Raw genomic sequence first — 22,286 nt, 5'->3', positions numbered from 1 at the left:
TCTTTCTATCCCACCCCCCCTTTCTCGTAGTCATTTTCGTACAATATATGCCAGGTAATAACCTGCGTCAAGGTATCTCTGCTATAAGTAGCTCACGCCTTTTTCTTCGTCTCCTCACTGCCAGTCGTCTCGCGCACCCTCTCGTTGGCCGCCTTGAACGGCGCTTCCTTTGTCTTGCTGGGCGCCGCCGCTGCTCTCGAGGAAAGAAGGAGCTGAATCAGGCCGCGGAGCATGTCACTCACGAGTACAATGACCGTCGTGCAGGCCAGCTGCCATGAGGCGATGCTGACGCTGCCCATAGGTCCGCGCGGGAAGGAAATGATCCATTCTGCGTAGTAGGGAAACCAGCCGTGCGGCAGCCAGAGCATGGGTTCTTTGGCGTACCAGAAAGGCAGGGCGTATTGCGGTGCTCGGGTGACGAGGAATCGGACGGCGCTGAGGTACTTGTCGAAGCCGGCACGCGAGGCTTCCAAGCCCTTCTCTGCAGAGTGGTTTAGTATGTTGTATTCGTGGCCAATCGCTGCCCGTAGTCATCTCCCGACGTACTTTGTTTCTCGAGCTGATCCAGAAGTTTGTCATGCTGGCGACGAATCTTGGCCCATTTCGCAAAATCGTCCTGACTGCTGGTAGCGTTGAGTTCGCGGCGGACTTTGAGGTATTCGGCCTGCGTCTTGCGCTGCTCAGCAGCAGTCTTGGACGTCGGAACGGGGAGGTAGTTGATGGCTGTCCAGATCTGCCATTTTCCTTCTTGTCAGCATTTGATTTCGTCCCAGCAGTCGTTTCGTTTGTAGCATGCGAGCCGTGGAACCTACCAGATCATTGAGGACGGTGGCGCCCACGAGGTTAATGACATGGACAACCGCTTCCACAACGAAGATGACGACCAGTAGAGACGGCATCTTTTCCTTGCACTGTCTCGTACAGGCGTAGAGCAACAAGTTGCGGATTGGGTAGCTCTGAGAGGCTTTCGCTTGCGGAATCGGAGGTCAGTGGTCACTGCAAAGTGGCCACCAAGCTGTCGTCGCCCGCACACCTCCGACTAGCATAACCCCGACACTGTGCATGCCAGTCCCACTCACAAACCACGACCTGGTCAATCGGTTTACCCTACAGACAATTATTCGAGATTTAGGCCTCGACTTTATAGCTCACCAATGGGCCATACTTATTGCTTGAGAAGATGTCAAGAGCTCTCGATCCTAAAATCAAGAATTTGTTGAAACATGGAGATCATGAGCCCGTTTATCGATGTATAGCCCAAGTGCTGGCCTTGCGTGAAGAGGAGCTGCTCGACATTGAGATACTCGGTCCAAGTCACATCCTTTCGCCAGCAGTATACGTTCTCCACGAGGAAAATGCCGTGGCGATCCCGAAACTCAACATATTGCGAGCTTTTTTACCGGCATACAAAATATTTCAAGGCCACTTGAATGGCCAACATATCACATCAGAAGAGGTTTTGCAAGCTACGTCTGTCATTCTGCTATTGGACCCGGAGCACATGACAGCTGCCAATGCTCGGAAACGACATGTACGGCGTATAAAAGCGCAATATCCGGACCAAATAGAATCCGCTCTAGATACAGAGCTCTATTTCATAGACAGTCTACTAACCAGCCGTCTGCATCGGCATACAAAGTCGCCGACGCTCTGGGGGCACAGGCAATGGCTTCAGGAGCAATGCATCGCCAGGCCGAGGCCGATGGACAACCTCTCCACTGCCATGGAGAAGCTCATCTTCGTATCTGCGGAGAGGCATCCGCGTAACTACTACGCATGGTGCCATGCACGATATCTCCTCGGTCGCAAAGGTCCAGCTCATGATGCCACCGACAGAGCCGAGCACGGACTGCAAGCGCAACAAAACACCGTCACGCTGGACATATTGACGGAGATGGTCAAGAAGTGGTGTTTTGCCCATCCGAGTGACACTTCCGGGTGGTCGTTTCTCACGATGCTCGTCGAGCAGCGCCCGCAGGCGGCGGCATCCTCGCTCTTCTCCGAGACTCTCCGCTTCGCAGAGGCTTTTTCGTGGAGAGGCGAGTCGGTGTGGTATTTCTTGCGCAACATGCTGCGGAGGGACTGGGTAGAGAACAGTCATAGAGAGAATTTGGAACGGGTGCTCAAGCTGGTGCATGGAAAGGCGGCCGAGCCAGGGGAGTTGGACAGGCAGGTCCTGAGCCACATGCTGGAGTGGACGAAGCTGTACGCAGAGTCGGGCTGTCGAGCAGCGGAAGCATAAGCACGGAGGAGGAGAGGAGGACAGGTATCTGTTCTCGTAGGGACCGCAGATACGGAAGTGCAAATTCTCAAATGAATAGCCCGATCCACGAGAATCAGACGAAGATGCAAACAAAGACTTACAACGGCGGCGGGACCGGCGACCATCCGATACTGTGGTCTTTCAACGCTCACCCCAGAAACCGATAGTAGAAATACAAGATTGACTGATTGCTCATGCATACGAATCGAGTAATAGTTAGCGGCGGCAATTTGTCTTGTGGCTAGCACAGCATTCCTGCAGCAGCATGTCTAGGCAACGGTCGACGGGAATCGTCACCAACATTCCTCTGCTTGGCTGCAATGTCTGGAGTGCCAGCAACACAGTGGGATGCCGTGCGATATAAGTGCGAGAAAATATCAGAATATTCCCGGCTATATCGGAGGCTTATACGAGTCAAACGCTGCGCATTTTTGAAAACTTGCCCTTGCGTACAATGTATTATGGTCAATGGGTTGCTATAGCCGATGCTGATGCCAGCAACCAAAAGTGAGCTCCGGCGCTAGCAAGGCCAACCATGCCTAAACTGCCAACTCCCAGGGCACGGAAATGAGATGACCACAGCCTTGAGATCGGCAGAGTCTTTTGGCAGCTGTTGGATGTTAATTGAGAACACGGGGGGCTCTTCGGCTATTGCTTTCATCTACGGATAGACGGAATTTTCGGGGAGCCAAGATCGGCGAACCAGACAATACTGGTAGTTTGTGCTGACAGGGGCCGTTTTAGCTTGGAAGAAGCAACAAACTAGGGGAAAAGTCGGACCAACCACAGGCTGTGAAGCTGTGGTTGGAAGGGTCTGAAACATGGTCGCTAGCTTGACTATCACACTATTTACCACTAAAAGCCCCTTTCAAAGAGACCATTGGGAGGGCTGTACCTAGGTTTTCTTGTCACGGATTTCTTGTCACATTCTGGATTGTAAATGCTAGAAATAGGTGGAGTTGCTGGCTGAGCTCTTGGCCGACATTACTGTGAAAAGGAGAACGTGGATCCATGCCACGCAACATAAGCTTTATTTATACGGTTGCGACTTGAACGACACGAGGCTTGGAGGGGCAAGGAGAAGGTGGTTACAGGTACGCACACAGCACGCTTTCGATGGAGTCGATCTCGTGTTGTAACTTGTCTGAGCGGCAACGAAGAAGAAGAAGAAGCTCTGGTCCCGCATGACCCCTGAAAAGAGACGGGTCTACACTGGGGCTGGGCGAGTGAATAACGTTAAAATCCAGACACTGCATCGGACGAAGAAATCCACACAAGGGCACGAAGGGAGAGCAACCAATGTCCCTGTCTTCAGCTCTGCGCAACTTGGCGGACGCGTAATGGACGGGCTGTGCCACTTTATACGATACTTTGCCGCATGGAGAGCAAACTTTCGAGTTGACTGTCGTATGATGTGACGTGATTGCTATTGAAATTTGATAAATCTCATAATACTCTGTACTGGTTGTTGATAACTAGTAGCCCAAGACCATGCTAGCGAGGCATGTCTTACATGGGCGCGCGACGGCTAATAATGCAGACGCGGCATTGTGCGGCGAAAAAAGGTGCGGAGAAACGGTAAATACGGAGACACATTGTTTATTAGCGAGCTAAATAGTGGCTGTGTGCGCGAGAACGCGGCAAGGTCTCCGTAACGAAACACTCGATGGATGGACAAGGAAAACATGCCATCAACCTTTTTGCCTTTTGCTTGGCTAGCGGGCTGCCCACAGCGGCCCACAGCGGCGTCGTCATTGCGGAGCTTTTGCTACGGACACGCAATTCTGCCCCAGACTGATCGATTTTGCCTGATGATTTGTTGGTACCAGTAGTTATGGACGAGAACGTGCAAACGAATTCTTTATTTTCCCAGAAAAGGGATATCGGTTTCGCGATGCCATCACTGGAGGTTTCGGTGGCGTCGCATGATTACGATTGACAGGTTGGATGGAGCTATTTCACATGTGCTGAATAGCGCCGAGCCTTGATCTGGCGTGCAGAATGGACCAGGCCTAGACCAGTCAATTGTCTCCAACGAGGCTTCTAAACAAGTCTGCGTGCACTGATGGGCGGAAGCACCGGGTGTTAACAAAAGGGCTGTCGTGTGTCTGTGCTACTGTGGCTTTGGCTGTCACTGGCAAGCGCCACGGGTATCTCGATTTGGCCTCGGACTGGTGGGCAATGGAGGGATGGGCGGAGACGAGATTATTAGTAATCTGGTACTTGATGGCTATCGTAAAGATGATGAATGTTCGAGGCGCTGCAGATGTCCGTTAATAATTGTATTCGGAGAGTATGCAAGTTGGACTCGTGTAATGAAGGAAGCAGCTCTGCAAACCATGGCTAGGGAGCAACGTGTGATGTGTGGCGCGCGTGGGGTTGTAGTGGTTGTGAGTCGTGTTGAAGGAGGATAAGGAGGAAAGAGCGGGTTGTAGGATTGCATGAGTGACATTGGAGTAGCAATCTGTAATAAAGCTGCACCTGGCCAAAGGAGACGGAGCATGGGATGATAGATTGATGGACACTGCATGCTAAATTGGTCTCATTGAGGGCCATCTTTTTCTTGCATTTGTCGCGTGCAGAATCATGGTGCATGGTTATAATCAAGCGGTGATAAAATACGAGATCGGCCAGACATGTGTACAAATTAACCCCAAGCTGCCAGCTGCCATGCGAGGCTACCGTAACACTGGTGGTGGATGTACGTCTTCCCCCCCGCTCGGTAGCTCGAGGAGCTTCAGGGGTGACCATGGGGGCTGCCCTGGTTTTGTATAGCGACCAAGGCGCTGTAAGCTTTGACTTTTTGAGTCGGAGATGCCGCAGCTATGGCTAGTGTGCTGGAGCACCCCCTTCCAGGCACCAAACCTTGGCGCCAACACAGGAGTTCAACAGTGGCAATGCCCTGATTGCCCTGAATGCTCCACTGCTGAAGGGGACTTTTTACCGCCCAAACTGCCCACGCTTTCTGTTGCCCACTGTAATAATCCACTGCAGCTCGCCGATCCCCCGGCGGCCGGCCAGTGACAGGCTTGCAGCCAACCACTGCCTTGCCAACCACTGCCCCAAGCTGCCAGCCACGCTTTGGCTGCCAAAAGCCAGCTTTTTTTTTTTTTTTTTTTTTTTTGTTCCCCAATAAATCGGCTCGGCCTGGAGACCCATCCATCTGCCATCCGACAAGGCGCTCGTACCAACCCTGTCCACTCGTGGCCCTCTTTCTCTATCACGCTCTTGCTCACATCTCCATTGTCCTCTTTCCCCATCCTTTTCTTTCCCTCTCTTATCCTTGTTCTTTTCCCTATCTTCATCATCCTCATCATCCGGCATTGTTTTCGATTTTCCCATTCTCGTTATCCTTGACCAATTCTGCCGCCCATCATCTCTCCCGCTCACGGGGCAACTATCACCTGGTTCTTGTCTGCTCCTTTCTTGTCCAACTGTATTTATTTCATATCTTAATTTGTTTGATTTCTTCTTCGTCTTTACTGTTCTAACATCAACACTCACGACTTCCCGACAGAAGCGCTACTGTTTAATTTGTCGGTCTTCGACACTGTCCATATCCCTGCACGTTTATCCGGCTTTGACTCGACGCCTCGAGCTCGATTTCACTTTTTCACCCTTGTCACGCTTTTAGCCACGGCCTTTCGCTGCTACTTTCATACAGAAATGAAATCTCCCTCGACGCAGCTCGTTCGCGCTTAATCCCCCAGGTGCACGTTGGCACTATTGTGTCCGCCCGACTCGACCGATTCGCCCTCGATTCGCCCCTCCGAGCGCCCATTGTGTCGATCCAACCGCTTGTTTTTCGGCCATTTCTTCGACACTTGATTGTCCAATCGGTCAATCGCGCCCTGAGACTCTTAGCTTTCAATTCTTTGTGTCAGAACGCGAGAGCAGACGAACCTTTCATTACGAACCACACCACCATGCAACTCGTCCTGTCGCTCATCTGCCTGGCACTATGGTCTAACTCAGCACACGCCTTCTACCCATACACGCCAGAATGGCGAGAATCTAGTCTCGAAAGCGAGACCAAGAGAGCTGCCTCGCTTGACGGCTCAGAGGGCCTCGCGTTTGAGATCCAGCAGCGACACGGCAGGGTACGTTTCTCATCTTCAACGATGCAGGTTTAAAGGCTAACGAACTCTCCAGCCCGACGCGTCACATGAGTTTGCACGCCTCATTGCCAAATACAACAATCGCGAAGCGCTGGTTCGCCGAAAAAACTCCTACGCAGTCACATCGGCCACAACACCTACCACGAGTGACGCCGCCGGTATCAACCAGGATGGAACCGACTACTCATACTTCATACAGGTCGGACTAGGTTCCAAAGGTACCAAAGCCTACATGCTAGTCGATACCGGAGCTGGCTCTAGCTGGGTCATGGGCACCGACTGCTCTAGCGAGGCATGCGCCAAGCACGATACGTTTGGCTCTGGCCAGTCCGACTCCCTTACCATTAGCGACAAGGACTTTTCTATAGCCTACGGATCCGGAAAGGTCAACGGCAAGCTCGCTACTGATACCATCTCGGTTGCCGGCATGACCATGAAATACCAATTCGGTCTTGCCTCTACCACCTCGAATGAGTTCAAGGACTTTGCCTTTGATGGTATTCTCGGCCTGTCCATGGGCAGCGGTGCTAGCGCCAACTTTCTCACCACCATGATCTCGTCCGGCGCTGTCAAGAGCGCCGTCTTTGGTGTCGCCCTGAGCCGTGCTGCTGACGGCGGTACATCAGGTGAAATCAAATTTGGTGGCACAAACTCGGCCAAGTACACAGGCGACATTTCATACACTCCTCTTGCCTCCAAGGAAGGGGACTGGACCATTAATCTCGATGACATGTCTTTCAATGGCGAGAAGGCCGGCGTTGGCGGCAAGTTTGCTTATATTGATACTGGCACAACCTACATTTTCGGCCCATCCAGCATCACGGATAAGCTCCACGCCGTCATCACTGGCTCCAAAAAGCAGGGCGCGTACTACAGCGTTCCTTGCGACTCGACGACACCAATCATCGTCACCTTTTCCGGTGTTGATTACAAAATTCCTGCCAAGGATTGGATCGCACCAAAGAACAAAGACGGGACCTGTTTCAGCAACATCTATGGCCAGGAAGTTGTTAAGGACTCTTGGCTCCTGGGGGCCACCTTTCTCAAGAATGTGTATGCTGTCTTTGATAAGGATGGAAGCAGAATCGGTGAGAATCTCAACGCCAAATCTAAAAGAGACCTTCTAACGATCCACAGGATTTGCACGGACTGCCGGCTCAGATGGCTTGGACTCGTCTTCAACTTCCTCTGCTACGCCTTCAGGTTCATCGTCAGTGCTTTCATCATTGTCTTCATCATCGTCCTCTCTAGGCCCAACTTCTAACTCGGCGACACCCACTAGCAGTGCGTCGACCATGGCTACTAAGACTTCATCGGCGGGTCCTTCCGCTTCAGCTAGCAAGCCCGCCTTGGGTCTCACTGGTCAGGAAACCACGACTGATGGAGCCTCTGGCAGCTCAACATCGTCGGGAGTGGATGCTACCAAGACTGACGACAAGGGTAACGGGGCTACGTCTGGGTTGCACGCCCAAGGCGCGCATCTCGCCTCCATTCTCGGTGTCGCTGCTCTGTTGTTTATAATATAGATGATAATGTTCACGCAAGGCAAAATGGAAGACAAGAACATCGCCATTCCGGCTCTCAGGCGGAGTACGGTTGAATATAGGGCATATGTAGTGCCATGACATGAAAGGATGGATTTTAAATCTTGAATACCTAGGTATAATGCAATGCAGGCAGACAGACCTGCGCCCGCAAATACACCCTTATCTCTGCATCTATAGGCCTTTTAATACACACATAATTGAGCGCCAGACTGCAGCCCACTGCTGCTGAAGGAAATTGCAAACCTCCCTTTCTGGATGCTACACTTTGCCGGAGAGATGAGGACAGTGAGTAATTCCACTTCAACATGGTATGATATGCAACCTCGGTGTCTCAGGATCTTGCGCTAGCAATATGCATCTCTGTGAGTGAAGCTGCAGGGTGCCAGGTGCCAAGCGCCAATTCAGGAGAGGTGGAACCCACGAGCGCTGCCGTGCCTCTGAGCCGCTTATAAGCCTTTTTTGGTGCCTCTACGTGCACCATCCAGCCACATCATCAACCTCTTTTGGAACGAACACAAATTTTGGCAGGAACCAAGTCCACGAAAGAATCTGTCGCTTATCCCGACGCTTCTTCATAATTCCTCAAAGTATATTCTGGAAAGCTGGACTATCCACACGCGGCCATTGCTCCCTCTTCGATAACCGTATTCTCCATTCCGCCACCTGTTTAATACCTCGGTATAAGCCATAAAATGACAGCGCCAGCGACGACACGACTACGATTACAATGATGCAGGACAAGCACGGAGGAGACCCCGGCGCCGGTGGCGATGATTGGAACGGCGGTGAGGACCGCCAGGGCTTGTTGGCGGGCGGCGACTACGGCCACGATGACGACAATGACAAGGAGGTGGCCTCGCTACCCAACGGCAGCGGCGGTGCGCCGCCGATCCGAACACCGGCACGCGTGCGCTTCAACGATATCCCCGAGGTGGTGCGTATGAGCACCGCATCCTCGCGACTATCCAGCGATAGCCTCGACAATGTCGACCACGCCGCGCGAGGGATGCTCGACCTCGAAGATCCGCTCCGCGATGACCACGACGACCACCGCATGCCGCTGCTGACGAGCCTCGAGGCGCCATCTGTCGCCCTCGCAAACGACCTCGACGACGAGAATGACGACGCCGGTGACGTGGTGGCGCGGCAGCTGCGCCGTCCCAAATCGGGCTTGCAGTCCGCGTTCATGAACATGGCCAACTCCATCATCGGCGCCGGCATCATCGGGCAGCCGTACGCGATCCGCCAGGCGGGCCTGCTCGCGGGTACGCTGCTACTCGTCGGGCTGACGGCGGTCGTTGACTGGACCATCTGCCTCATCGTTATCAACAGCAAGCTCAGCGGCACGAGCAGCTTTCAAGGCACCGTCGAGCACTGCTTCGGCCGTGCGGGGCTCATTGCCATCTCTCTCGCGCAGTGGGTGTTTGCGTTTGGCGGCATGGTAGCATTTGGTGTCATTGTCGGGGACACAATCCCGCACGTGCTGCTGGCGGTGTGGCCGGGCCTGCCCGACGTGCCGGTAATCGGGCTCCTGACGGATCGGAGGGTCGCGATTGCGGTATTTGTGATGGGCATCAGCTACCCGCTCACGCTGTACAGGGATATTTCGAAACTGGCCAAGGCGAGCACGTTCGCCTTGGTGGGCATGTTGGTGATTGTGGTCACGGTGCTGACGCAGGGCCTGCTGGTGCCGTCCGAGGCAAAGGGCGAGTTTAGCCTGCCGCTCCTAACACTGAACACGGGCATCTTCCAAGCCATTGGCGTGATTTCTTTTGGTAAGTTTACATCAAGCTTGTGCAGCGTGCGTTTTGCCCTTCTTCTGTTGCTAATATGGAGTCTAGCATTTGTCTGCCACCACAACTCCCTGCTCATCTATGGCTCGCTGCGCACACCCACCATTGACAACTTTTCCCGCGTAACGCACTACTCGACCGGCGTGTCCATGCTCGCGTGCCTGGTCATGGCCCTCGGTGGCTTCTTAGTCTTTGGTGACAAGACGCTCGGCAACGTCCTCAATAACTTTCCTTCAGACAACATCATGGTCAACGTCGCGCGGCTCTGCTTTGGCCTCAACATGTTGACGACGCTGCCCCTCGAGGCGTTTGTGTGCCGCGAGGTGATGCTGACGTACTGGTGGCCGGATGAGCCCTTCAACCTCCGCCGGCACCTAGTTCTCAGCACAGGGCTCGTCGCGTCGGCCACGTTTCTGAGCCTAGTGACGTGCGACCTCGGCGCCGTCTTTGAGCTGGTTGGCGCAACTAGCGCCGTCGCCATGGCGTACATCTTGCCGCCCATGTGCTACATGAAGCTTACGACGCGGAGCTGGCGCACGTACCTTGCGGGCACGATTGTCGTTTTTGGAGGGCTGGTCATGGCCATTTCCGTCATTCAGGCGGTGGAAAAGTTGATCAACAGTAAGCCAGACACCCTGTAATGGAACTCGACAAGTAGAAAGCTGACAAGTTGTAGACACGGACGGACCGGCGAAATGCCAATAGCACGAGCGTGTACGATTCTATGCCTCCTATTTAAATTTTGTATATATACTTGGGCGGTGGCATTACTTGGAGACTGAGGCTGGAAAAGGCATAGATGGGCATTTCATAGCTGCTCGAAACTTGTAAAAGATAAAACACACACACGAAGAGGAAGGGTGGCATGGGCACCTCAGCGTTGTAGCGTTGTATAGATATGTGGCATACGTTGGGAGTTGATTCTTTATCATGTATTTCAGACAGGAACTCGACAGAATTTATCATACGAGCGCTCGAAGCATGATGTTCTAACTACTGCAAGGACATAGTGGTGGCCACACCTAGACAGAAAACACAGATACACAAAGAGATCTGACTGCAGATTAGTTCCTAATCACAATCGTAAATGCCGTTTGTGATAAGCTCCTCCCTGGCGATACTATACCCCGCATCTATCACAAGGGGCCGCCACCTATTGAACGAATCGCAGCCACCGAAATACAAACATATTATCATCCCCCTCCTTGAGGCCAATCAGAAGCGCTATTCCCAAAAGAACATTACTTCCTCTCCGCCTCTTCCTTCTCTGCCCTCTCTTTGTGTACGGACATCCTTGTAGTCCGGGCATCCTTGTTTTTTCCGTTCCGTTGCTTTGCTGCACAAGGAGGCCAGCGCGTCGGGAAATGCCCCCCCTCTCCCCCGCTCAGGCTTTGCAGCTGACCAAGAAAAGGGCACCTTATCTGTCGCGAGAGGGGTGACACCATATCTCGCCTTGTTTTTCCCCTTTTTACATTCGTTCGGCTCAAAACTCGCAACGGAAATTCAAGACTACAAAAGCAAAAACACGGAACCAAGAAAACACACAAACACTGCAAAAATGCTCGTCAACTACAACCACACCACCTGCCCCAAGTGCAGCTCCGCCATCGGCGACGGCGGCAAGACTTGCAGCAGCTGTGGCGCTGTACGTACATATTCTTCTCCCCTCCTCGCCGGTCTTCAAGAACTCCATGCTGATACGGAAACCTGAACAGACTTGCCCCAACTAAGAAGTTGAAAGCGGCATTCAATTTATCGTGTCCAACGAGAAAGAAACACATCGAATGAATGGTGCCACAGTCTTGCCAGAGACTCATCACCTTTAGAGGGGAGAGAATGAGCTGATGTAGATTAGCAGCCATGATGATACGACGACGACAATGATGATGAGCTTAGCATGGGGAAAGGGAGTTTATGATGCGTGGAGAGACTGCTCAGATGGCTCTCGGATCTACAAGAAATAGTTGTTCTTGGCCCAAGACGAAATAATGCTTTACACCGCCTTCCACTATTAAACGGACATGCACCTGTCGAACTTGGACTACACGAGACTGCATCGTAGAAATGTAAGAGATCTATATTGTGACAAGCACCGGTTCATGGAGCTCTGCGTCTCATGTTCAGCACAATTGCACGCAACGCTTAATCCTCCACGTCGGCGTGTCTCTTTCTTTCTCTTTGCTGCTCCATGCATCCACTATCAGACAATCTCTGCACAAAACAAGCGCACACGCACACATAGAACAAATGTAAAAGAAACCGGCCCTCCGTGGCCCCCTATACATACCGCAAGCCAGCCTGGCCATCGTCATGCCCGCCAACGGAAGTGCCAGAGGGCGAGCCAGTCTCGGCTTGCAGCAGCAGCAAAACCAGGCACATAACCCTGCTCGACCAAGAGATAACAAATCAAAGACGTATTAATTATGGCCCTTCTAGCAGCTCCTCCGCTTATTCCACATCTGCAATTCCGCGCGTCAAATCAAAGCCAAGGTACAAGCCGGGTGACATCTAAAAACTCCAAAATACGACAACCTGTGTAGACGGCTTGGCAGTCTGTCTGATCCGAACCGCCGCCTTTCTTCCCCCAATCCAGCAACCGAGACGGGTCGCACTGCTGGGCAGAGTTGCAAGGATTGTTTAAAAATCTGCAACGCGGGATCGGCCTGAGCCCGAGAGGCTAACTTGGAAATGAGATCCTCGGCCGTAGACGTTGTCATAGTGCTCGCACGATTGGCTTTTTACAGGATGCGGCACTTCTTGTGCTTGGTGCGGCTACTGCGCGAAAGCAGAGCAGCACGGGTGGCGTGTTCGAAAACCTCGTGGACACCCTCGTTGGTCTTGGCGGAGCACTCGAGGTACTTGTACGCACCAATCTTCTTGCGAATCTCTTCACCCTATTAAATGTGTTAGTCGATGGATGTAAGCACTTGCTAGGCAAGCGCGGCAGTCGGCCAGGAAGTGCAGACGAGCCACGGCATGATCACGAGGCGTCTACCCCGTAGCGTCGAGCCAATGCACCGCATATGGAATCGCGCAAAGAACCAGAAAAGGGCAGAAGAGTAGGAAGTTTAGCATACCTCTTCGGGGCTGACAGGCTTCTGGCTCGTTTTGGCCAGCTCATTTGTGACCTTTTGGTCGTAGCGGAGATCCTTCTTGCATCCGACGAGGATGATGGGAAGACCCTGGCAAAAGTGAAGGACTTCGGAGATCCACTATGATGATGAGGCAGCAGTTAGCTGAAAGCTCACGAGTGTAGCGGCTTTAGAGCCGGGACTGTGGGTATAAAACTGTACCTTCTCCTGGACGTTGTCGAGAGAGTCGGGGGAGTCGATGGCGAAGCAAATCAGAATAACGTGAGAGTCGGGGTATGAGAGGGGACGGAGACGATCGTAGTCCTCTTGGCCAGCGGTATCCCAAAGGGCCAGCTCAACATGCTTGCCGTCGACCTCGACGTCGGCGACATAGTTCTCGAAGACGGTGGGGACGTAGACCTGGGAGAGGTGAAGAAAGTCGAGTTAGCGATGAGATTTTTCAAACAAATGACGAGTGTGAGCGAGAGTATCTTGTAAGGGCGGTTCGAGCAGTGCAGGGGCGCGTGTCGACAATGTTTGGGGGTTTGGGCTGATGTGTCGTTATGCACACCGTTGTCGGTGGCGGTCGGGGGTAGGCAGGCGGGTGAGGATGGCGACGTCGGCGACGCGCGGAAGGCCTTTGAGAATAGGGGAGAGTCAAGGTAGTCAAGGAGCTTACCTCGGGGAAAGTGCCCTTGGAGAAGACGCTGGAGAGTAAGGGTTAGCAGGAGATTGATAGGAATAGCGAAGAGGTCGCAGATGTGGTTGGGAGGTTGCGTGTCGGTAGCAGGCGGAGAAGACGAGGCGACTAGTGATACTAACATCAACAGACAGGTTTTGCCACAGGCACCGTCGCCGACGATGACGAGCTTTCGGCGGATTTCGGCCATGGTGTGTATTTGGATGGATGTGAGAATGAAGTTGAGCAGAAAGAATATGGAAGAGAAAGATGGCAAGGAGAGCAGATGAGATGCACGATTTGGGGGTGGTGGAGGATGGCAGTTGGTGGATGGAGGAGCGAAAGGCGAACGTCAGAAGGGGGTTTGTGATGGGTGGAGAGGAGAAGGACGATGCTGGGAGCTGGGTTGGCTGGCAGGCGGAGTTGCTAGGTACAAGATAGATGGGTGGCTTGACTGCACCAGCTGAGGTACCTGCTAATAAATACCTAGCAAAAAGCACCGAGAAGTGCAAAGTCAAGGTACAATAGCCTGGGCTGGTTGGCTCCAAGTTAGGCCTGCCAATCTCTGCCGGTCTGGGCCTGTCTCTATCTCGAACACTGTCTCTGGTCCTTTTTCTGTTCTACTTACTTTTGCCTCTTTTCTTCTGGTCTCTGGATTTAAGCTAGAAGCTACGACGAGCTCGGCCAACGAGTTTTCATCAGCTACTTTGGTACGGTAGATAAGGTATAACACCCGCACTACCAACCGCACGCTTCAGGCACCGTAATCTTTCCCCAGGCCTCCCGCGGCGCTTCTTTAGTGGGCGTTGACTGTTTATTAGCCCCCTCCCCTGTGCCCGCCGTACCTAAGTACCGACCCAGGCACGGCCAGGCCATGGAAGGTAAGATCATGCACTGTTTACAGCCTCTCTTCAGGGCTTGTCGGCGTTGCCAGGCGCGGCCAGGTGTGCCAGGCACCCTCGACGCCTGCGACGCCTCGACGCCTTTTTTTTTGTTGTTTCCAGGCACTGCCACAACTGCCTGCAAGGGACCTGGTTGGTCTCTCTGTGGCTGAGGCTGTGCTGTGCCTCAATCTCAGCTGTCCATGTCTCGCAATCCCATATTTAGACACATGGCTCGATGGCACTCCTTTTGAAGCACCTACGCTTCGTCTGTACTCTGTACGGAGTACGTCACTCCTTCACTTTTGACACAGGTTAGAGTGACGCAAGATATCACGATTAAATTCGCAATCTGAAAACGTCGGGCTCACTGACCAGCGGTGATGCCCCTAACATTAGTGAGTGCTGCCCTATCGCTTCGACGCCAACGCTACGTGCCGTCAGCCAGGCTACTGGGATTTGTTGTTTGAACTTTATTAGACTTTATTGTTTTTTTTTCCTTCGGGGGCAAGCACACAAGATGGGATGTCTTTAAGTGGTCCATGTGAAAGGGGACACTAGTTTTCGAGTGGATGTCTGTGTTTGTGCTATAGCGCTAATAATGGCATGTGATGCTCTTCAGACAACCTTGCCGATGAGACGGACAATTATTACCCCCATTCACTGGACCATTTTGGTTAAATCAGTGTCACCGGCCTGTTGCCTCTCGCTGCACTGTTATCACAGCGTCGAAGAGCTCACAGTTTCATTTGGCTCAGCCACGTCTCATCACAGTTCGTATTGAACATCACCTGGTTCCTTCGTCGCGCCGCATGGTGCCTCTTCCAGCCATTGTGTGAAACGTGTAGGGAAAGCAAAATCGCCGTCGGCATGACGGTGTCTGACAATGCGGCAGCTCGGCTATCGCGACTACTGATGTCGCCTGCAGTAACTCATATACGCCCTGAAGACAATACACCACGCTTTCCGACGAACGGCTGTACCACGCATGACCAGCATCCCCGAAGCTTTGGCAGTGCCATGCTCAATCTACTGTTGTGGCTACCTATGCAACAGCGCCCTGAGCCTGGCCTGACACATGATGCACTGCAATAGGGTTTCGTCTGCTACATCAACGTCATCAAACTTTTCATGTTCTACTCGATATTGATGACTGCAGCTGAACAGCGGCCTCCACCTTCCCGAGTTACAAGGACGACAAGCTTTCTTGCCCGAAAGCCGAGCATGCCGGCCGAGCAATGCCCCAAGGGCTTGGCTTGGTTCAACTCAGATGGAGTGGAGCGTCAATCTGAGAGCGCAAGTACTTCCTTGTCCACGAATATATGCATTAAAGGTATATGCTCGTACTCGGATATTAACCAGCGCGTACATTGTCTCCTAACCCGGCCGGGTGCGGTGGTTGAGTATTGCCTGCTTGCTTGTGCCGACCGAAATGAAGCTCTAGTGACTCGAGTCACCGTTGAGCCACCGAAGACTGTGAAAACGCACCTCCATGCTGCTACCTACCGAGATTAAGCGTAATTGTGCTAGATACCGAACCACAACGACGTTCTGTCAGGCTACCGCCATGGAGAAGAGGCAAAGACAAATGATTGCGACAACGATGCTGACAGCAAACAACTTGATTGGTGGTCACCAACCTCTCTATATACCTCTAGAGACTCGTAGAGGCCCACTGCCACCCTTGCACACATTTTCGTCGGTGAAGACAAAGTTCGCCTCGTGGGAAACACGCACCGGCGGTTTAGTGCCCCAAGCGCCCTTCCGCCAGCGCCGGACGGAGACTTGGGCCGGCGCGTCTGTAAAAGCGATTTGACCGAGCAAACAAGCCTTCCTGCGACCGAGCCCTTCAGATACGACTAGTTGCCGCTAGAAGTTCGGCGCAGGCCAAACCTTGCTAGTCGCCAAGTGTGCCGTCACTCCCGTGATATTGCTTATCATTGATAGTCGAGAGTTCGAGTTGCATTTTCGTAGCGTCGGGCTGCCGCTGGAGGACGCCAGGCGTACCTGGGACTAATCAATATTTGCAGGTGTAATGGCGTCAGTCTGCATGAAAATATGATTATTTTTGCTGGTAGCTTCATACGAGAGGGACTGACGTGACTAGCTTGCGCTGCCTTTCTTCATATCAACTCGTACAACTCGTGGGCTGACAAAGCGACGAGATTCCTCTCCAACGTTTCGTACAAAAGGCACTGTGGCTTGGCTGCTTGGTGAACTTTTAATTCCAAGTGCATTTCACTTGCGGTTAACCGTTCGTTCCTCCCGCCGAGGCTAGCACAGCAAGCGTAAGCTACTTTGTGCTTACAAGACTCCAGCAGCCCCAGTTGGTTAGGGGCAACGTCACATTTTAGGCGCGCCACACTTCCCATTAAGGATCCCGGCCGAATGAGCAAACCACGCGATAGCAAGCTAGAGGTTTCCCCAAGCTACTATTAAGTGGCTTTTCGATGCAACTTCCCGATATGTAGTCTGCAGGGACACTGGGGTTCCCCGTGTTGATATGGGTCAGCTGAAAATGTACAAATAGCGCAGTCGGGGCCGCCATATTGTCGAATGTGCTTCTCTGTAGCCATTCCCCAGACACCACCGCGATCCATCCGAAACAACCAAGATGCGCAGCTCAGTCGTCGCCGCTGCCGCTGCCGCCGCCAGCCTGGCCTCTGCCAGCAACAAGTGCAAGGTGCCCAGCGTCAATGTCCCAGCATGCCCCGCCGTCGGCACGGTGCGCTTCGACAAGAGCGTGCCGGACCGCAAGGAGTTCCCGGCAACGCAGGTCGATCTGTGCTACACGGACACGGAGCTGGCGATTACGTTTACGGCGCGCAACGAGACCAACTTTTACTTTGACCCGAAGCAGGGCACCAATGGGGACATTTGGGAGTACGAGGTGATGGAGGCTTTTGTCTACAAGGGCACCGACGACCCGCAGACGTACCTCGAGTTCGAGGTGAATCCCAACAACGTCACGTACCAGGCGTTTGTCTACAACCCGTCCAAGGAGCGGGCCGAGGGGACGCCATTTGACCACGCCTTCATCTCGGACCCGGCGGCGGACGGCTTCTCGGCGGTGACGACGCTCGACAAGGCCAAGGAGACGTGGGTGAGCGCGGTCAAGATCCCGCTGGGACTGTTCAACGTGGACAAGGGCAAGGCCAAGGGGACCAAGTGGCGGATGAACTTTTTCAGGACCGTGGTGAGCCCGGAGTCGTACCCGGAGCAGGGCCTGGGTGCGTGGAGCGTGCCGGACAAGGCGAGCTTTCACATTTCCAAGTACTTTGGCAACGTCAACTTTGTATAAAGCAGCGCGGGGGTTGTGTAGATGGCTGAATGAAAAGTGGTTGATTCGAAATGTCTTGAGTCGTAATGGTGTCGATTTTAAGTGTCGTCGTGAGTCGCTATTTTTCCGTCTCCGCTGGCAAGTTTGGAGTATCTAAGCCCCACTGCTGCAAGTCGGAGCGAAGCGAGAAAAGAGAAGGCGAGTGAGAAGAATGAAGGCGAGCGGAAAGCAGACCGTTGTTGATTCCAGTCTCTGATGCGAATTTGCAAAGTATAATTCAGCTTCGCGACGCACTCTGAAAATGACGAGCGAAGCGAGGATGGTGACAGAGTAGTGGAGGTGTGGTGCTAATATGGGTAGTGGGCGATGAATGTTGGTGCTGCCAAAAGTGCCTTGGTGAAACAGTATGAATCGGTGACATGTGGGAGATTCGTCATATCTCGGTTCAAAAAACAAGTGGTGGTGGTGTTGTTGATGACGAGCTCGGCTATCCCCGGCGTGTCGCTGGCGCCTTTGGTTCCGCCCACCTCATTAGGGCGTATCGTCACGCTGGTGGGGGGAGAAGCTAGCCTCGGTGTTTTGCAAGTTAGGGCGTAGAATGCCAATATTCAAAGTCAAATTCGGCAAGAGCTGGTGATGATTATCTTGAAACAATTGAGGAAAAACAGAGGCACTTGCTAATGAGTACAGCAAAGGATGGATATGCGGGGGAGGGCGCGCAGTGCGACATCGCACGGCACAGGCAACAGGTACAACACAGCACAGCTAAGCACAGCAGGGAGGCCCTCGGACGCGCAAAAGCCCGCCCGATGAGGAGCCCGGGTGCATTCCGCACGCCGCGCGCCGAGTAAGGGCGCCCACCCTAGGCTGCGAGCGGCGAAATATTTTTCAAAAGTTGCTGCGCTGCATTCAGGAGAGAGGCTCAAGAACCTCAAGAACCCCCAATTGCTTCATTTTTGTTTAATTTCAGTTTTCCTGGTCAGACGTACACAGTATTGCCGTTTCATTTATATTTCAATGTACAACCCGTGTCCTCCGTCAACATGCACCGGGCCGGAGCGGCTCCAGGCCTGGCGCGCGGGGCGGCTTTACGGGCGCGCGGGCAGCGGCGGGCCACTCTACTCCCGCACAAGTTTCTTGTATCCCATAAGGTTCGGCTCAAGCCATTCGAATTTCGCGTCATGTGGCCCTTTTTTTTCACCCCCTAGAAACAAGCATGAGGAACCCGGGCGTAATATCACATTTGCCGCCAAAAAGCACTGAACCATGTTATTTGTCCTCCCCCAACTTGTTACGTTGTGGCGCCCAGCTCACATGGCCATGCACACTCAACTCAGTCTCTCCTTCCTGCGTGCGTCATTCCGCTACCGCCCTTTGTCTTGTCTTTCTAGACGAATGCGGGTGCCAACAGCCATTGTCCACGCATTAATAACAAATGTCTTGTACGGAGTAGTGAGGAGTCGCTTCCCCAAGTATAATAGACTCCATACATACGACGGGCGTACCCCGCGTTTGGTGTCTCTTGATCTTCCTCGTCTTCTCCTTTGTACCGCGATTGCACAATTGCAACGGACGGCGCAATATTCGCTAGCATTCAAATAACTAGCTAGAGTGCCCTCTTTCTATACGGATAACCCGAATCAAACTATCCGCAATCTTGCATTTCCTCTTTAAGCCGCGACATATCCAAGTGGAGATTACTTTTGTACCCCGGCTTATCCGCCCAGATTTTTTTTCCAATTCCTGTCACCCCCAAGGCCCCGTCCGTGGTCGGTGCCCGCCAACCCGCCAATATCCACCCAACCACCCACCCATTGACTCTTGTCTTGACTAAAGAACCTAATAACCCTGCGCCTCCTCTTCTCTTCTCTCTCGCTTCTTTTTCTTCTCTCCTACATACTCTTTCTCTTTGATTCCACTTTGCCCAATTCCTCTTTCGAATTCAGATCGTTCAATTCAATCAAATCCATCACCTCGTCGATTCAATCCACGGTCAACACCAACTCCCCGAGACCGCAACCAACAATGTCTCCCTCCGCCGTCAAGGCACAGGACGTCAACCTCACGGCCGCTGCCGTTGAGCGCAAGGAAGTCGCCGCCGAGCAGACGCCCGCCGTCGCCCAGCTCGACGCCTCCAAGCTCACCTACACCTACACCAAGAACCCCCGCGAGGTCCCCGACGAGGCTGTCGCCAATGCCGGCAACGAGACCATTGCCACCGACCACATGGTCCTTGCCAACTGGTCTGCCACCAAGGGCTGGTCCGCCCCCGAGCTAAAGCCCTACGGACCCCTCAGCCTCATGCCCACCGCGTCCTGCCTGCACTACGCCACCGAGTGCTTCGAGGGTCTCAAGGTCTTTCGCGGCTACGACGGCGGCCTGCGCGTCTTCCGCCCCGACCGCAATTGCGCCCGCATGAACATGTCCGCCGGCCGCATCTCTCTGCCGACCTTTCCCCCTGCCGAGCTTGAGAAGCTGATCCTCGCGCTCCTCGAGGTCGACGGCCCCCGCTGGCTGCCCCGCGATAAGCCTGGCAACTTCCTCTACCTCCGCCCGACCCTCATCGGCACCCAGTCCCAGCTCGGCGTCCAGGCCCCCAAGGAGGCCATGCTCTACATCATCGTCACCTACATGCCGCGAATGGACAGCCCTCCCGGCGGCATGCGCCTGCACACTTCCCCCGAGGACATGGTCCGCGCCTGGGTCGGCGGCTTTGGCTACGCCAAGGTCGGTGCCAACTACGGCCCCTCGCTACTCGCCACTGCCGATGCCCGCCGTCGCGGCTACCATCAGATTCTATGGCTCTACGGTGCCAATGGCGAGTGCACCGAGGCTGGCGCCTCCAACTTCTTTGTTCTCTGGAAGCGCAAGGACGGCAAGACGGAGCTCATCACCGCGCCTCTCGACGACAAGCTGATTCTTGACGGCGTCACTCGCCGTTCTGCTGTCGAGCTGGCCCGCAAGCGTCTTGCTGGCGAGATTATCGTCACCGAGCGCAAGTACACCATTGACGAGCTGCTCGAGGCCGACGCCGAGGGCCGCATCCTCGAGTCCTTTGCTGCCGGCACAGCCTACTTCATCTGCCCCGTGTCCCGGATCCACCACCGCGGCAAGGACATTGACATTCCCATGGGCCCCGAGGGCAAGGCTGGTGAAATCACCACCAAGATCAAGAACTGGATCGGTGATATCATGTACGGCAACGTCGCCCACGAGTGGGGTGTCGTCGTCAACGAGAAGGCTCAGCAGTAAATTCATTGACTCGCCTTTGCTGTCAAAAGGACTCGGGAAACGCTTTTCCATTTTTTTTTTTTTTTTTCATTTTGCAATTAGAAAACTTTTTGCTCTGCTAGAGGTTTATATCATAGCCTACATCGGCTGGAGTTTTTGGACTGGGATACATCATGTTGCTGCTAGACAGGCTGACGGGAGAACGACGCATGATACAGCTAAACGTATATAGCAAGAATTAAAAAACGATAAAGACCAGTCCTGTCTCTCTTTTTTAGAGGTGCCTCTGCTTCCTTCTCTCAAAGAGGCTCTGAATGGCTTAGCCCTCCATGAGCGTTTGCATCACCTTGAGGCTCTCGATCTGGATATACTCGGCATATTCCTGACGAGGTCAGCACAGTCATATACTCGACTCTGTTGCCACAACTTACGGATTCGATATTCTTGATCTCTGTTTCTCCAGTGTCCATGATCCCTTCGGTAGCGTCCACCAAGTCCTGCAGATCCAGCTCTTGTCGGGGCTCGTCCTCGTCATCCGTCAGCCGCTTCCACGCGTCTTGCTCTGCGCGCACACACGACTGCCACTGCTCGTGGAGAAGCTCGATTCTTGCATCGGCACTTGCAAAGTCATCACGGAGAAGAGCAATTTGCTCGGCGATGGTATCTTCTTGCCCGTCTGCGCCAGGTCCTGTCATCTCTGCAAGCGGCTGCGCAAGGATCTGGTACAGCTTGGTGCTCTGAGCAAGCGCCGCGAGTGACTCGTACTTGTAATCATCAATCTTGCTCTGTATCTCTTCGCTGGCGCTTTGTATTTCGGATGTGCTCTGCTGGTGCAGGTTCGATCCCGTTGCGGCGAGGGAGTCTAGTTCGTCCTGTTAGTCGATGCATTCTTTTTGCTTCTCATACGAGCTGATGCCTAGATACTGGCAAGCTTTTCCAGCAACGCATAGTTTTCGCTTGTCGAGCTGGCGTCTTTTTGCTTATCCGGAGCGAGATGCGCGGCCAAGACTTTGCAGAGCTCGCGCTGCAGACGCTCCTGGATTTTTGATCCGTCTAGGTGCGCGGCCGTGCCCACCCGTCCGGAGAATGGCTGCGATGAGCCCTCGGGGGTGCGCAACCTGGCTCGTAGAGACAGGAATGCATTTTGGGAGCTCTCGTTGACGATGGAAGTCATGGTCAAGGTTTTTAAAATTTGTGCCTCAATGGGAAAAAGAGAGCGTAGTGTGGACAGACAATGGGCACCGAAGCAAACAGAAGCTGGCAGCTGGCAACTGGGAAGCTTGTCCATCCTGGGGTGTAAGTGACCTGAGAGTGCAAAGGGTGTTCTCTGAGAGGGTCTCTGACAGACCAGACAAAGTTTATGACCCTTGTATTGACCAAATGCTTTGTATATGCTGTTGTGATGTCTATTGTCTTCCTGCGA

At 53.4% G+C, this 22,286-nt stretch overlaps 8 protein-coding genes across 8 annotated transcripts; 5 read left to right on the top strand and 3 right to left on the bottom strand.

Moving 5' to 3' along the window:
• Nucleotides 1-92: 92 nt before the first annotated feature.
• BBA_05896 (CHD5 domain-containing protein) lies at nt 93-899 on the bottom strand (the record flags this gene model as incomplete). The annotated part of the gene is made up of 3 exons (XM_008600993.1): nt 93-481; nt 547-733; nt 813-899. The coding sequence occupies 3 exons, from the start codon at nt 897-899 to the stop codon at nt 93-95; spliced, it is 663 nt and encodes a 220-aa protein (XP_008599215.1).
• A 281-nt stretch (nt 900-1,180) lies between these two features.
• On the top strand, nt 1,181-2,242 carry BBA_05895 (uncharacterized protein; the record flags this gene model as incomplete). The annotated part of the gene is made up of 1 exon (XM_008600992.1): nt 1,181-2,242. One exon carries the CDS (start codon nt 1,181-1,183, stop codon nt 2,240-2,242), a length of 1,062 nt encoding a protein of 353 aa, XP_008599214.1.
• Nucleotides 2,243-6,189: 3,947 nt separating this feature from the next.
• Nucleotides 6,190-7,907, top strand: BBA_05894 (eukaryotic aspartyl protease; the record flags this gene model as incomplete). The annotated part of the gene is made up of 4 exons (XM_008600991.1): nt 6,190-6,363; nt 6,416-7,469; nt 7,519-7,591; nt 7,664-7,907. 4 exons carry the CDS (start codon nt 6,190-6,192, stop codon nt 7,905-7,907), a joined length of 1,545 nt encoding a protein of 514 aa, XP_008599213.1.
• A 748-nt stretch (nt 7,908-8,655) lies between these two features.
• Nucleotides 8,656-10,426, top strand: BBA_05893 (transmembrane amino acid transporter; the record flags this gene model as incomplete). Its single annotated transcript, XM_008600990.1, has 3 exons — nt 8,656-9,703; nt 9,770-10,342; nt 10,398-10,426. 3 exons carry the CDS (start codon nt 8,656-8,658, stop codon nt 10,424-10,426), a joined length of 1,650 nt encoding a protein of 549 aa, XP_008599212.1.
• A 2,033-nt stretch (nt 10,427-12,459) lies between these two features.
• On the bottom strand, nt 12,460-13,682 carry BBA_05892 (Small GTPase, Rho type; the record flags this gene model as incomplete). Its single annotated transcript, XM_008600989.1, has 5 exons — nt 12,460-12,615; nt 12,799-12,933; nt 13,015-13,212; nt 13,472-13,499; nt 13,615-13,682. The coding sequence occupies 5 exons, from the start codon at nt 13,680-13,682 to the stop codon at nt 12,460-12,462; spliced, it is 585 nt and encodes a 194-aa protein (XP_008599211.1).
• A 3,284-nt stretch (nt 13,683-16,966) lies between these two features.
• Nucleotides 16,967-17,653, top strand: BBA_05891 (uncharacterized protein; the record flags this gene model as incomplete). Its single annotated transcript, XM_008600988.1, has 1 exon — nt 16,967-17,653. The coding sequence occupies one exon, from the start codon at nt 16,967-16,969 to the stop codon at nt 17,651-17,653; it is 687 nt and encodes a 228-aa protein (XP_008599210.1).
• Nucleotides 17,654-19,657: 2,004 nt separating this feature from the next.
• On the top strand, nt 19,658-20,884 carry BBA_05890 (branched-chain amino acid aminotransferase; the record flags this gene model as incomplete). Its single annotated transcript, XM_008600987.1, has 1 exon — nt 19,658-20,884. One exon carries the CDS (start codon nt 19,658-19,660, stop codon nt 20,882-20,884), a length of 1,227 nt encoding a protein of 408 aa, XP_008599209.1.
• A 298-nt stretch (nt 20,885-21,182) lies between these two features.
• Nucleotides 21,183-22,037, bottom strand: BBA_05889 (uncharacterized protein; the record flags this gene model as incomplete). Its single annotated transcript, XM_008600986.1, has 3 exons — nt 21,183-21,245; nt 21,295-21,725; nt 21,788-22,037. 3 exons carry the CDS (start codon nt 22,035-22,037, stop codon nt 21,183-21,185), a joined length of 744 nt encoding a protein of 247 aa, XP_008599208.1.
• Nucleotides 22,038-22,286: the final 249 nt, after the last annotated feature.

This window comes from Beauveria bassiana, assembly GCF_000280675.1.
Source record: "Beauveria bassiana ARSEF 2860 unplaced genomic scaffold BBA_S00016, whole genome shotgun sequence".
In the NCBI taxonomy this organism is placed as follows: domain Eukaryota; kingdom Fungi; phylum Ascomycota; class Sordariomycetes; order Hypocreales; family Cordycipitaceae; genus Beauveria; species Beauveria bassiana.
The sequence above is the reverse complement of the archived record's forward strand: the minus strand, read 5'-3'. Positions and strand labels throughout refer to the sequence as shown.